This window comes from Myotis nattereri, assembly GCF_964212035.1.
Source record: "Myotis nattereri genome assembly, chromosome: 12".
Taxonomy (NCBI): Eukaryota; Metazoa; Chordata; class Mammalia; order Chiroptera; family Vespertilionidae; genus Myotis; species Myotis nattereri.
Window position 1 is genome coordinate 11093643 of NC_138087.1, and position 15674 is coordinate 11109316.

Below are 15674 nucleotides of genomic sequence, written 5' to 3' on the forward strand. Positions count from 1 at the left end.
AGAAAAGTGAACCCAAATGTATGCCTATATTATTAAACATTTTATGTCAGGTGGATAGCCCTTCAAGATGTGATCTTAACTGAGTTGGTAGAAATTGATAAACTAGTCTTCTTCAATAGGACTGGCCAGATTATTATTATTTCACCATAATGGCAACATCTGCTAGGAAAATAAAATTTCCTCCCTACGGAGAATCTGCCTGCTCCAGCTAAAGCTGTGTATATACATGGAATGCCAGGAAATTCTGACATATTGTTGGAGCAAACACTTCAAAAATATCTTGTGTTTTTTCTGTTTTAGCAACTTCAGTGTGTGGTGGTTGGAAGCGAAAATGCCAAGCGATATTTTGAAGCAGTTCAAGGATCAAAAGAACATCGAGGAGAGCTTTTTGGACTCTATAATATCTTCAAACTGAGGCCCCAAGGGTCTTGTCTTACGAAGGACATCCTGGAGGTGTGAAACTGTTCTCTGACCTTTCCAATGTTTTAAACATCATTTTCTCCCTCAGGAAACTTGAAATATAATTGCTGGTGCCTTTTCAGGGAAATTTGTGGTTTTATTCATAAAAAATGCCGTATGTTGACAATTTCTACTTTTTGAAAAATAAGAAATGAGTTATTGTACCTCTATCATAAGATTTTTCCCATGCATACTAAAAAATAATCTACACACAGAAATACAGACATATACTAGATAGTGTGACCTCCAACGCCATTTTCAGACTGGGAAAGAGAAGTCTATTATTTTGAAACAGCTGTTGAAGTCAGGAACTAAAAAAAAAAAAAGAGAGACTTTCCTAAATAAACAAAAGTATAAAATATGTTTTGATTAAAAGTTACCAAATATTCCCTGAGATGCACTCTCATGTCTTCGTGGAGATTTTTGTTTTCTGTTCCCAGTAAAAATTCCACACCAATATTTCAGACTCTCCCAGTTGTGTTCATCCTCAGCATACAGATGTTTCTTATTCTTCAAATGAGATATTTATATCCTTTAAAAAATCTTTTAAATTCTTTAATATACCACGCTACTGAGGCTATTAACCTATTTTCTAGTTGATATTTAGTATTATAAAATCCTAGACTATCATTTTTTTCCAAACCACCCCCCTACCCCCATCATATAGATGAAGAAACCGAATCTTAGAATTAAGGACATTTTCCTTAATTTTCAGGACTTTGTAATAAAACTTTAACACTCTATATTTCATTTATTCATTAGGTACCATAAAAACAGTTCAAGGAACAATTGGTCCCTGTCTTTAAAGAACTTAGACCATCTTGGTGGGAGGTGGGAGAGAACATTTACATGGTGAACATGTAACATCAGAAAGCATATGTTAAGCAGGTAGTGGTATGACTCTAGCCCAGTGATGGCGAACCTATGACACGTATGTCAGAGGTGACGCGCGAACTCATTTTTTTGGTTGATTTTTCTTCGTTAAATGGCATTTAAATATATAAAATAAATATCAAAAATATAAGACTTTGTTTTACTACGGTTGCAAATATCAAAAAATTTCTATATGTGACACGGCACCAGAGTTAAGTTAGGGTTTTTCAAATGCGGACACGCCGAGCTCAGAAGGCTCGCCGTCACTGCTCTAGCCTAATACTAGTAGGTGAACACTGATGCATGGCTAACAGGAAGGGGCATATTATTAGTACCCTGTGACTATTACAACTGGCATATCATTGCTGGTGTCTGTGCTGAGTTTTATTTTATAGTAACTGATTCTGAATTGAGTGGCCCATTTAAAGTCCCTTTCTTTGATCTTGTTCATGTCTTCAAATACGCTGTTTCTTGTTATAGACTTGTTTTCCCATTTCTTTTCTCTCATCTATTGAATATCCCTGTTTGGCCTCCTGGGCTGTTTCAGACCTTGCCTCTATCTCAGAGTACTAAACAGCATACCCGCCGACATTCATGTTTCTAATTTGAAATTATTATAAAATATATTAGCATTATATTACTTATGCCATTTTCTGCCGAAGTTTAGTTCTCTATTTTATGAGAATAGCCACCTATTCTTTGGTTAAACAAGTGTTAGGTAAGACATACCAGTATGACGAGTTATTAAGTAGAAATTGCTCTTGTTCTCTGGGTGTCCCAAGTATATCTTATTTCTTCTCCAGGAGTGTCTATTTACTAATGACTGGACTCCCAGGTCTTATTTTGTTTAAGCACATCATTGGCATTCAGTTATTAAATATTGAGTTAAAATTGTTCATTTGTTGTCAACCAGATTTTAAAATTACTCAGGACTGGTTCAATTCATGCTGCTTTTGGCCAAACAGTGTTTTAAATGTGATTATGCTAATCCCTCTATAATAAAAGCATGTATCATAACATAAAAGATGAATTTCATTTCTAGTGATACATTTTAATTTTTAAAAGCTATAATCCCTTTAAAATGTTTTAAGATGTAGAACTTACAGGACATTTTTAATCTGATGATTTCTGAACAATTATATTTTTCATTGACTTAAATCTACATCATAGTTTCTCTTTAGAATTAGAGTTGAGAGTTCATTTCACAAATATTTATTGAATATATACTAAATGTCAAGTACTGTTCATAGAGCTAAGTATACAGAAATGAATAAAATACACCCCCAAAAAACTCCTGCCTATAAAAAAATTCTATGTGGGGGGACAAATAATAAGCAGAAAAAAATAAGTGAAGCTTAGACTATATTATGATGATAGGTTCCAAGGCTGGAAATAGAACAGGTAGAAGATGAGTAAGTTCTGAGATCTAATGCCCAGCACAGTGATTATAGTCAATATTACTGTATTATATACTTTAAAATTGCTGAGGGACAGATCATGAATGTTCTCACCACACACAAAAAGTGATCATTATGGGACATGCTTGAGATGTTAGCTAAAGCTACAGTGGTAATCATACTGTAGTGTATACATGTATCATATCACATGCTGTGTACTTTAAATGTGTGCAGTGTTATATGTAAACTGTACTTCAATAAAAAAAATGAGAGTGGGGAGGGAGATAGGGAGGGAGGCTGTCAGGAAACCACATCTCAATTGTAAATGGGGTGGCCAGGGCAGAGCTCACTGTGAGACTCATTTATCCTTTGAAGAGGCCGGGAAGAAGATGTGATTGGGACAGAGGAACAAATGCAAAGGCCCTGAGGGAGGAGAATGCACAGCATGATTTCAAATGGCAGGAGGCCCGAGGGGCTGGAGTGGAGTTGGCAAGAGAGCGAGAAGGGGCCAGAGACCTGACAGGAAGCAGGGACATACGGGAACTTTGACTCTGACTTTGAAGAGCCAACAAGCAATCAGAGGGTTCTGAACAGAAGAATGACATCGTCTGATCTGCATTACCTGGGTTAAATATTAAGAATTGGACAGCATGTCCTAACCGGTTTGGATCAGTGTATAGAGCGTCGGCCTGCGGACTGGAGGGCCCCAGGTTCGATTCCAGTTGGGGGCATGTGCCTGGGTTGCGGGCACATCCCTAGTGGGGAGTGTGCAGGAGGCAGCTGATTGATGTTTCTCTCTCATCGATGTTTCTAACTCTCTATCCCTCTCCCTTCCTCTCTGTGAAAAATCAATAAAATATATTTTAAAAAAAAGAATTAGCAGAAGTACAAGAGTGGAAGCAAGAAATGAGGCAGGAAGGTAATGCAATAATCAGCCCAGAGATGGAGTGGTTTGGGCCAGGGTGATAGTGTGATGGGTCAGAGGGTAGGAGAAAAACAGAGGAGTTAACCATGTCTCCACGGTGCTGGGCTGCACTGCAGCAGAAAATTGCAGTTGCCTTTTGCTGTCACAAAGGTGTTCTGATCGCTTGAGGGTTTCTGGTACTGCCAGTTGGAGCTGTTCAGCCATTTTGCATCTGTTGGAAAGATGAAAGTCAGTCATGGGCAGGAGGCTCCCCACTCCTTGGCGGTAATAGCTTCTAGGCATTGGAAGAGAAAGTATGGCATTCGGAGCTGTTTATCATGCTCTAAAGATCTGTAGGGGAAATTCTCACTTGTTGCCCAGACAGATACCAGGTAGCTGGAACCATGCCATTAGTATGTCTATGTATTCATAAGCTGGACATTCGAAACTCTGGTGATGGTAGTATTATTTTCTCTCATTCTATCAACAAATAAAGCCTTAAAAGAGAAATATATTAATTTCCTTTTGAAGAAAATTTAATATTCTAGAATTTAGGCAGTTAAATACCTCTGCTAAATGATATACCAAAAGCTCTATATGCATAAACTAGAAGTCCAGTGCACAAAATTCATGCACAGGGAGGGGGGTGTCCATCAGCCCGGCCCTGCGCTCTCTCATAATCCAGGACCTGTCAGGTAGGGTCCCTAGTCCTGACCAGCGATTAGGGCCTATCAGGGCTTTCTTTCCCTGGGCTGCTGGCAGCTGGCCCCAACCCCACCACTGCCACTGCTTGCCATCTGTGCAGCGCTGCCCCTCTACCCCCCACCCCCCCACCAGTTGCCTCCCTCTGTGGGCGACAGGCATGGGATGCGATCACTTGGCTGGCCTGGCGCCAGTGCGTGTCATAGCGTGATTGTCCGGAAGGTCATCCGGATGGTCGTTCTGCTGTTCGGTCGATTTGCATATTACGCTTTGATTATTATAGATAATTTCCCAAAAGATATAGCAAACCTGTTATATAATTAAGACCTTTTTAAGTTTCATATTAGGATGGGCCTTTTCATTTTGAGGTCTACTGCTATACCTAAGGAATCAATAAGCATTTTAATAAATATGAACAATAAATACACTAGCAATATAGGCTAGAACAGGGGTGGGCAAACTTTTTGACTCGAGGGCCACAATGGGTTCTTAAACTGGACCGGAGGGCCGGAACAAAAGCATGGATGGAGTGTTTGTGTGAACTAATATAAATTCAAAGTAAACATCATTACATAAAAGGGTACGGTCTTTTTTTTTTTTTTTTTTTTTAATTTTATTCATTTCAAACGGGCCGGATCCGGCCCTCGGGCCGTAGTTTGCCCACGGCTGGGCTAAAATATCAAGTTCTCAGTACTCAACATTATCTGTGCTGTTTGAAATGTAGACAATGTCCTTACTGTAATTATTACATAGACATGGTTATTATGGAGTCATTACTCTATGTATACATACTAGATTTTCCCACCCTCTCTTACCTACTAGAGCTTTTAATGGAGTTGGCTAAAAAGCACTGTTAGTTTTCTATCTGAAAAAGTAAGCTTTAAAACAAGGAATAAGAGTATTAAGAGTATTTTATGGGCCCAGCATGCTTTCGCTGTGCCACTCCACTACCTAAGAATTAAGAGTATTTTAAAATGTTATATAAAGTGTATATGAGTTCCTTAATTAGCAAATTTAAAAATATCTAAGAGAGCTAAAGCAAGCTGCACTCTTTCTTAACGCCAAGTTTTTGCATGCCATTGCTGTTGTTTATCTGGGTGTTTTTTACCCCATATTTTACACAGTTATTTGCATTCTTTATAGAGAGAAGGCCAAGTGGAAGCAGGGGTCATGACAGCCACAACGTGGTTGAAAGAGGAACCTCAAGAACACCACCGAGAACCAGTAAGCAATGTTGGAATCTGTAGTCCAGAAGGCATAGAAAACATGGACTGTGACAGGCTTAAGTTTCCTCCCCTTTCCCCTTCATTTTTCGATGTGTAAAGAAAATGCCTTTTAAAAAGGACACAAAATTAGGACTGTCAGGAAAATTAATAATGTAGGCTAATTTAACATTTTGTATCTTAAGAACAAGAGCACCCATCGGGCATTTATATCTACAGTGGAATTTTAACTAACAAAACTGTAAGTCCAAAATTAAATGCTCTGTGTAAGTGACCAGTCCAAGCTAAAATGATTTTTCTCATGTTGATAGTTTTTTTATTTTTTATTTTATTCCTGTGAATTCTTTTTTTTTTTTTAATTTAAATTCTTTATTATTTAAAGTATTACATAAATTGTTTTGGGGTTTTTTTGTTTTGTTTTTTTTTACTTTTTACAGAGAGGAAGGGAGAGGGATAGAGAGTTAGAAACATCGATGAGAGAAACATGGATCAGCTGCCTCCTGCACACCCCCTACTGGGTGTGTGCCCGCAACCAAGGTACATGCCCTTGACCGGAATCAAACCCGGGACCCTCAGTCCGCAGGCTGACGCTCTATCCAATGAGCCAAACCGGTTAGGGCCATAAGTCTCCTTTTAAAATGATGTTTACTAGACAACAAATTAAATGGGAAAATAGCAATCTAAGTGTATTTAAGATTATTAAATCCAAACATCAAAATTATTCTCTTACATAGATTATTTCAGTCCTTGATCTTACTATCTTTTTAGTAGTTTGTCATCTCACTTATACAAAAATCTATATTTGTTATCAAAAGATCTTTTAAAAGTAAAAATTATGTGTAGATTTTTAAATTATTGTTGTTGCTGGTTTTTTCTTGTTTGTTTTTAGGGGTATGATTTGAAATGTGGGGTGAACATTTTTCTTAATTTATAGAAATACATGAATAGCAAATGTTGACAGAAGTATTGCTAGATAATACTGTGCCCAAAGTGCTGACTAATAAAGCCTCAGTTTTAGGAAACTGAAAGATACACTTAGCTCTGACTGATGTGAAAAAATTAAATATGGATTTAAATTTATAGCAAAGTTTGCTTCAAAATATCTTCAATATTTCCTTTACTTCTGGTTGTCAAGGTTCTGTTTGACCTTATTTTTAATTTTAATTGATTAGAACCATTTTCTAGTTGCGAATTCTTTTCTTTGTTAACTCCTGTTTGTCTCCTCCTCAAAGCACGAGGAGAAGCACCTGCTGGGCTACAGTGAGCAGTAAGGTGTGTGCTTTTCCCTTTTGAGGCCAGAATGGTCACGTGGTGTTCTAGCTTAAACTTCTGTTTATTTTGAGAAAGTTGTTAAACTTGAAAAAAGAAAATAGTGTACCAGACCATAATATTAAATCCTTTACCTTTGTTTATGAAGTGCACGTTTACAAAATTCCGTGTAGTAGACTTGTACAAGTTATCTGCCCAAATTTAATTCCTTTCCGGTATGATAGATGTGATGTCACCCTCTTGACATTTTCTAATATCTCTGTCGTAGCCTGGAGAGCCTGACGGTCAAGGACACAGAGGTGCGGAGCCCCCGGCAAAAGGTGCGTGTGGTCTCTGCAGCGACCTCAGTGACGATGAACTGGTGGACAACTCCAGAGTCAAGCCTGCCAAAGGCAAAGCATCTGACCTAAGTAAAGCTTCCGGTCCTCCTGGACAGCTCACCTTACTCCAGTGTGGCTTCTCTCAATTGCTCGAGACAAAATGGAAAGCAGTTGATGACAGTGATGAAAATACTGCCTCTGACAATGAAAGTCCTGATGAGCAGCCCCCATGCCTTTCAGCAGAAGCCAAAGATGTTGGTTGTCAGAAAAATCAAGTCCCTCTTGGGACTTCAAAACATCAGAAATTAGCTAATATCCTAAATCCAAGTGAAAAATGTGTTTTTGAGAAAAGTAAAAAGATTTTAGAACAGCCTATTTCTTCTGAGTCTGATAAGAAGAATTTTAAAAATACAGCTGACCAGCATTGCATTTTACAGAATGTCACAGAATCAGAAGATAGTGATGTCATCCTTCCCACACAGTATACAACTCAGAAATCCCTTCAGAGTAGTTTAAAGTCTAGGCCACCCGCGGATAGATCTGAAGATTCTGAAACAGAAAACCCTATAGAAATAACAAATGATGGTGATGATAGAAAGACTGATGTCAGAGGAAGTGGACTAATTTCAAAACAATTAAATCCTAAGAGCGTGACCCTGAAGTCTATTATGAAAAGAAGAGGTAGTAGTGATATTAGTGATGAATCTGATGACATTGACATTTCCTCCAAGTCAAGAGTAAGAAAACAAAGAGCTACTAGTTCTTTGAGGTTCAAGAGAAAAAAGGAAAATAAAAGGGAACTTGACACTTTTTCTAAAACAATGAAGAAAGCAAACCAACTGTATGCAACAGATGAAGATTGTAATTCGCAGGTTATTGATGATTTTTCATCCTCAGATGATGACTTTTTTGTTAGCCACATTGGTTTCTCCAAACAGAAACATCGACCAAATGCTATTAAAGATAAAATTGGTTTCTCTTCAGAATTGCCTAGGCATAAGAAAAATAGCACTTTAGTACCAAGAAAACCAATGAAATTTTCAAATGAGAGCATTGCCAATCAAGAGCAGATAAATGAATCAATGGATAAATTTTTAGGTAACTACAGATACTTTCTGAAAACTTTACTTATTTGTTTTGTTAAATAGATCTGTAAGAGATTCTTGAATGAGCTTGTGAAATAGCTCTTTACAATCAAGCATTGAGGCACAAATGGGAAAGTGGGTGGGTGGCAGGATAAAGGGAAGACCACCTAGGTCAAGATAGAAAACTTTGTCATCTCCCCCAGAATCCTCTCCATTGCCTCATCTTAATCACAGCCCCTCCATCCTCATAAATACTAATTATTCCAACTTTTATAGTAATTACTTTTTTTTTCTTTTTTACAATTTTATTACACAAATGTGTATCCCTAGACATAGTTTGGTCTCATTTTTAAAAAATTATATAATCTCTCTTATTCTATAGTATTCTTCTTTCATCCCTTCCATTTCCTTATGATTTATCTGTTGATTTACCTGAGCTATCTATAGAGTTTTCCTCAATTTGGATTTTGCTAATTGTGTTCTCTAAAGAGGCTGAACATATTCCTCTGCCCTGTATATTTCCTGCCATTGAGCCATATCTGAGACTGTATCAAACTGAGGTTCAGTCCCTTTTGACACGATAAGTGTTAGTGTTTGGCAAAACTATGGGAGGCACAAGATATTTTTTGGCCTCTCTTTATTATCTTAACGGCCATTGATGCTTAATGCCTATAACTATTTATTCATTCAGAATAGCAACGTGCTATTTTCTACTTCTCTCATTTCTGTTTTGTTAGTTAGAATGCTTCTATAAGGAGATACTTACATCTGCTGTTACTTACCCAGTGCTATAGTTCATGTAGAAAAGGCAGGGGAAATACTTAATTCATTTCCTTATCAGTTTTTAGTATAATAAATGGATCCCTATCATCCTTAGAAGGAATGTTCTTTCTGAAAATCATGAATTAATTGACTCAAATACTTTTAATGGGTCTCAATCTATTGCAGTTAATGTCATTATTGAAGCTTAATTGTCTCATCTTTGGACAATGGGAGCCTTTGGACATGAGCATTTTGGTTCCTGAGACCCTTTGTCATGATGCTCGTAATCTTGGATTGCTCTCTGATATTGCAAAATGTCCCAGGCTCATCTCATACATTTCCTACCCCAGACAAGAAGGCTTGGTTTCTTTTAGCGAGAAAGCATGTTTCAAGATCTCAGTCTTATGCTAGGAATGATCATGGCTACTACTAGCTTGGTTATTATTTTGGGACCTTGTCTGTGGGCAGATTATATCTATGTACATATATATATACACACACACATTTTTATACATATGTTTATACATGTTTATATTTACATGTGTATATATTTATATTTACATGTATTTATGTATACATGTATTTATATACATATATGTGCATTTTATATATGATTAAATACTTCATGAATTTATATTGATACTCGCATATTTATATTGATAATTTGAGACTATAGAGCTTTTATTAAACCTCTTATGTATTACATTTGTATACCATTTCCTCTATAATGTTAATTCTGGTTCTTAAGCATATAGGTAATGATTTAATTATAATGTTCCATAATTACTCATTTGTTTTATCCCATATATATAAAAGTCATAAAAGTAAAAATACCAATAATACTACATTACGATTCCTGAAAACATGCTTTCCCATTTCTTCCTACTTTTAAAATAGATATACTATGTCCACAGTGTTGGAACTTGCAGACATTGTGTTGCATAGCCTCCCTCTTAGAATTAATTTATTCTTGGTTTGCAGGTAACTATACATTTAACGCTCCCCGTTAGTCCTTATATCAGTGTTTCTCAAGTCATGTTGGTCTTCTGAAGCTTGTTTTCTAGGAGCTCCCTCAGGAAGTACTCATGAGAATAATCTCAGATTCTTGTTGATAACACTTCATGCCCTTTATACTTAAAAGTCATTTTTGCTAGATATAAAATTCTTGGCTCACACTTTCTTAAGTATTTTAAATATGTAGCTTTATTTTCTTCTGGCTTGAAGTGTTGTGTTACATGTCCATTTGTTAGTTTGTTTTTCTAGATGTTCAAAGCATTTTTTGTTCTTTTCATTATTGTCCAGTAATTTTACTAGGTTGTGTTTTGGTGTTTGTCTTAATCAGCTCAGGCTGCTATAATAAGCTACCAAAGATTAAGTTGCCTACCATTTATTTCTCACAATTCTAAGTTTGGGTGACTAAGATCACAATGCCAACATGGTTAGGTTCTTGGTTAGGGCCCTTTCCCTGGTTTACTGATGGCCCCCTTGTTGCTGTGTCTCACCTGGTGGAGAGATAAATCATCTCTCTCCTGTGTCTTCATATAAGGGCACTAATCCCATTCTTTAGGGCCCATCCTCATGACCTAATTGTTTCCCAAAGTCCATCGCCCTGGGGTTAGGACTTCAACATATGAATCGAGGAGGAACATTCAGTCCATAGCAGTGTTGGTCAGTATTCTCATAATATAGTTTCAACTTGGGTTTGATTTTAGGAAAACTTTCTTATGCTAGTGTTTTTAGTTACTTGTTTTATTTGTTTGCTTGGCCTTCTTCTTCAGAGACTCCTGTTATTCAAATGTTCGCTCTTTACCTGAATTTGTCACATTCTCTCAAATCCTTTTTTATATCTTTTTCATTTCTTTTTTGCTTATATATTGTGTTCATTCCATCTTATGTCCTTTCTAGTTTAGTGTTTATTTCTGAAATAATTTTTAAAAAATCTTTTTTATTGATTTTAGAGAGGAAGGGAGAGAGAGAGAGAGAGAGAGAGAGAGAGAGAGAGAGAGAGAGAGAGAGAAACATCAACGATGAGAATCATTGATCAGCTGCCTCCTGCACAGCCCCTACTTGGGATCGAGCCTGCAACCCAGACATGTGCCCTGATCAGGAATCGAACAGTGACCTCCTGGTTCTTAGGTCAACACTCAACCACTAAGCCAGACTGGCCGGGCTGAAATAATTGTTTTTAAATTGTGAGTTTTTCCTGAGTTCTGCCACCTATTTCTAAGTTATTTTAATTCTGATTTATGTTGTTGGTTCCTGTGTTTTATCATTTTCTTGAACTCTTTTACCTCATTTTGAAATCAGTTAGTGTTTTAATTTGTTTTGTGAGCACATATATCTGGCATGTTTTCATTATAGGGATAAATTCTGCTGCTTATTCTCTTTTCTCTCATAATTTTTATGAGATTTGACCCTCTTCCTTATTCTTATAAAAAAAATTTCCTTGATTTTTTTAAATGAGGCAGAGTTTAGGAGCATTTATGTAACTTCACAAAGATCCATATCTGTGATTTTTGTATAACCTTCAAAACTGTGGTGGGATTGCCTGTCCCTATCCCTTTCCCCTCCTTTGGTGGATCTTCTCCTTTCCTCATTGTGTGGCCCTGACCTGGAAGCCCGGTGGGTCAGTTTGGGAAGTTGCTAATTCTAGCCTGCTCCCGCCCTCAGGCTGTCTTGCCTCCGCCCCATGCACCCACTCAGCCTTGGGGAGTGGGAACCTTCCCAGATCAGCTGCTACGGCCCATTTTGCTTCCCAGTGAATACTTGCTGGCTCTTCTGTGGTCTCCTGTTCTCAGATCGAGCAGGTGCCATTCTGTTGCTTCCTTCTTCCTTCACACAGACCCTGGTGCAGTGCAGAGTGTGGAGCTGTTGGTGGGTCCCCACATGCCTGTATTTTCGGGCTCACGTGGGTATCTGGTCATCTGATTCCGGAGTAAGTGCTGTCTGTGGCGTGGGTTTTGCTCTCTAATTACTGTCTGCTCTCTGTGGGATTCAGAGAGATGGAAGAACTGCTTCCCTGCCGCCACCACCTGCCGAGAAGCTATTTTGAGAGTTAGTTCCCAAAAAACTATATGCACGAAGCTAGTGTAAAAGCAAGGATACAGTGATGTGGAAACCATCATTGTGATTAACTTATTTGCAAATCAGGCTTTCTTTTGCAGTTATTAGTAGTCTCATTTAAAATTTATGATGGGCCTGGCCAGTTTTTCTCAGTGGATAGAGCATTTGCCTGTGGACTAAAGGGTCCTGGGTTTGATTCTGGTCAAGGGCACATGCCTGGGTTGTGGGCTCAACCCCTAGTAGGGGGCATGCAGGAGGTAGCCAATCAATGATTCTCATCATTGATGTTTCTATCTCTCCCTCTCCCTTCCTCTCTGAAATCAATAAAAATATATTTAATATTCATAATAGTATACATTCTGATACCCTTGTAACTAATTCAGTGGATCTCAACCTTCCTAATGCCGCGACCCTTTAATACAGTTCCTCATGTTGTGGTGACCCCCAACCATAAAATTATTTTCGTTGCTACTTCATAACTGTAATTTTGCTACTGTTATGAATCATAATGTAAATATCTGATATGCAGGATATATTTTCATTGTTACAAAATGAACATAAAGCATAGTGATTAATCACAAAAACAATATGTAATTATATATGTGTTTTCCGATGGTCTTAGGTGATCCCTGTGAAAGGGTCGTTCGACCCCAAAAGGGGTCGTGACCCACAGGTTGAGAACTGCTGAACTAATTACTGGACTATCGTTTGGTTTGTGTGCTACAACTAGATTTTATGTTTGAGGAATTATTACATAAACTATTTTTTTTTAATCAGCTGAGTTTTTTTGTTTTGTTTGGATTTTATTGTCCAAAAGATGTCAAGAGCTAGTGTGTAACTAATGCTATTTTGAGTAAGGCATAAAATTTATCATCAAAATTAAGAAAAATCTGATTAAGTTTTCTACCAGAAGAATCCTTTTGAAGGTTTTATTTTATTTATTTTTGGTTAATCCTCACCTGAGGATATTTTTTTTCCCATTGATTTTTCAGAGAGAGTGGAAGGGAGGGGGAGAGACAGAGAGAAACATCAATGTGAGAGCTACATTAACTAGTTGCCTCCCACACGTGCCCCAACTGGGCCCAGGATTGAGCCTGCAACCCAGGTATGTGCCCTTGACTGGAATCGAACCCTCGACCCTTCAGTCCACCGGCCGATGCTCTAATCACAGAGTAACCGGCGAGGGCTTTGGAAGGTTTTAAACGATTGCCATACACACTCCCTGGTGCTTTGAAACTTGAGAATATTATCTTAGTTGCTCTTTCAGTCATCTTATTTAACATCTTGTTTTCGCATGATTGGCGAGTCTGGTTGAGAGAAGTTCAGGACTGAAACAGCACAAGTGTTGAAGGTCATAATCGGGGTTCATTGCCAGAGCTGCTGGAGAGAGCTTTTACAGACCTTAGTTCTAGCCTTCTCTTTTATGACCACAGTTTAAAGTAAATTATAGGTGCCTAGAAGCAAAGCAATAAAAAATGTAGCCATTTTTTAAATTTCTTTCAGATAAAAGCTGTAAGTTAATTTTTTTCATTTCCTAAAAAGCTTCCAATCTTGACATTCTCTGGGCATATGTACAAAAAAAGTCAGAATACAAACAGTAAAACTGAACAAAGCCAACCAAACGAAACTCCCTGGTCATAAACCCCTCGCTCCCACTTCATCACTGTAATCAAGTCCATGTTGAAAGGAACAGATGAGGCTAACACTGAGCTTAAATTATTAAACAATTTTTAAAAATCAACTGGAGCCCTAGCTGGTTTGGCTCAGTGGATAGAGCATCAGCCTGTGGACTGAAGGGTCCCAGGTTCGATTCTGGTCAAGGGCACTTGCCCAGGTTGCGGGCTCAATCCCCAGTAGGGGGCGTGCAGGAGGAGGCTGATCAATGATTCTCTCTCATTGATGTTTCTATCTCTCCCTCTCCCTTCCTCTCTGAAATCAATAAAAATATTTTTTTAAAAAATCAACTGGAACAACAAATTCATAGAAATGACCCTTCACCACGACTTTTCTGTTGGGCAAAACTCTCATTTCAGGTTTAAGTCTAAAAAGATTGTTATTGAATCTTAAAAATTGTCATATTGATGAGAGGGAAAAGTCCTTCCAAGTTAACCTAGACCAACATATTTGAACTCTTTCTCTTTTTAATTTTTTTTTAAATGACTATTATGATGTTAACAGACAAACTGAATATTTTTCTTGAGGATTAAAAACAAAACAAGCATAACTGACTTTTCATGTATTGCTGATAATTTTTAAAGTATACGTGGAACCATATTGCTTTCTAATGAGACATCACTGAATAAACATCAATTACCTCTAGATGGTGTTCAGGAAGTGGCTTACATTCACTCAAACCAGAATGTGATTGGATCAAGCAAAGCTGAGAATCACATGAGCCGATGGGCAGCACGTGATGTATTTGAACTGAAGCAGTTTTCCCAGCTTCCTGCTAACATAGCTGTTTGCACGTCTAAGGTAAGAAGCATATAGCATAATGTCATCTTCAGTTTTTATCTCATTTTCACAGAAGTTAATAAGATCTTCACTAAGCAACCCCTCAAAAGTAGCTACGAAGATTATAAGTGACATACAAATAAGTGTAAAAAACAGAACATTACTTGGGGCACTGGAGCCACTGAAGATGTTTTATAGTAAAAGACAAATCAATATCTAAATGTCTAAAATTATTGAGCTACTTAATCGTTTCCCTCAATAAAAGTTTGCCAGTCAATGAGGAATCTGAGGGAATCATGCAGTTAAATCAGAACCCAAAACAAATTTCCTCCAAAATTTTTCATCTAAAATGAAGACACACAAAAACTAGGTTCATATAGAATTTATTTATTTTTTTTTAGTAAAAGGATTTTTATAATGTTAAAGGTAATAAAAAACTGTCTGCGGACTCTTCTCGCTTAAAATTGATATTATATAGAAATAAAGTCTTATATAAATGTGAAATTTATTTACAGATAGTAACTTTCATCAAAGGTTTTAAAAAATATTTTCTTCTTTTTGGCTTATTATCCTTTATTCCTAAGAACTAAGTGTCTGAGAAGTAGTTTTTCTACCACTTTATGTGTAGGAGTTAAAAATGCATATTTTGTAAAACAGTGGTTTGTTTCAAGTTAGCATTACTTTTAAGAATGAAAGGGCTAATGCCTCTGAACTGCCAAGGGATCTTCATTTATTTGTACCTCATCGGGCTCCTAAAATCATTTGGATTGTCTTAATGATAAAATCAGAATAGAAAGTGAAACTCGGGACCAAGGGAAATATAACTTAAATTGGAAGTTCAAGAGTGGGAGAAAGTTAGGATGTAGAAATATAGAACATAATGGTCTTACCCGGATATTTTTTTTAAGGACAAATTTAATTGCGTTGCCTGGTAGACAGAGCAAAGCAAGTAAACACTTTATTTAGCGTGTTCTCTCCTCGTGCATTTGATCATGTGTGTGGGCAGTTTGGGTGGTCACAATGACTGAGTGCCTGGCTGGCATTAATGTCTGGAGGCCAGGGATGCTAAATGGCCGTGGTGGGAGGGGGACATCCCACTTGCCAACAATTGATTTGCCCAGAATGCCGTAACACCCTGCTGAGCAGCACTGAGCTAAATGTTG

At 37.5% G+C, this 15674-nt stretch overlaps 1 protein-coding gene across 1 annotated transcript in view; it reads left to right on the plus strand.

The window, feature by feature from the left end:
• The window catches only part of ERCC6L2 (ERCC excision repair 6 like 2), a 119378-nt gene that overhangs the window by 70133 nt on the left and 33571 nt on the right, over positions 1-15674 (plus strand). The window contains exons 14-17 of the mRNA XM_081103455.1: positions 301-453; positions 5479-5559; positions 7096-8245; positions 14378-14532. Coding sequence (XP_080959581.1) covers positions 301-453; positions 5479-5559; positions 7096-8245; positions 14378-14532 — 1539 coding nt within the window. The remainder of the gene's footprint in view (positions 1-300; positions 454-5478; positions 5560-7095; positions 8246-14377; positions 14533-15674) is intronic.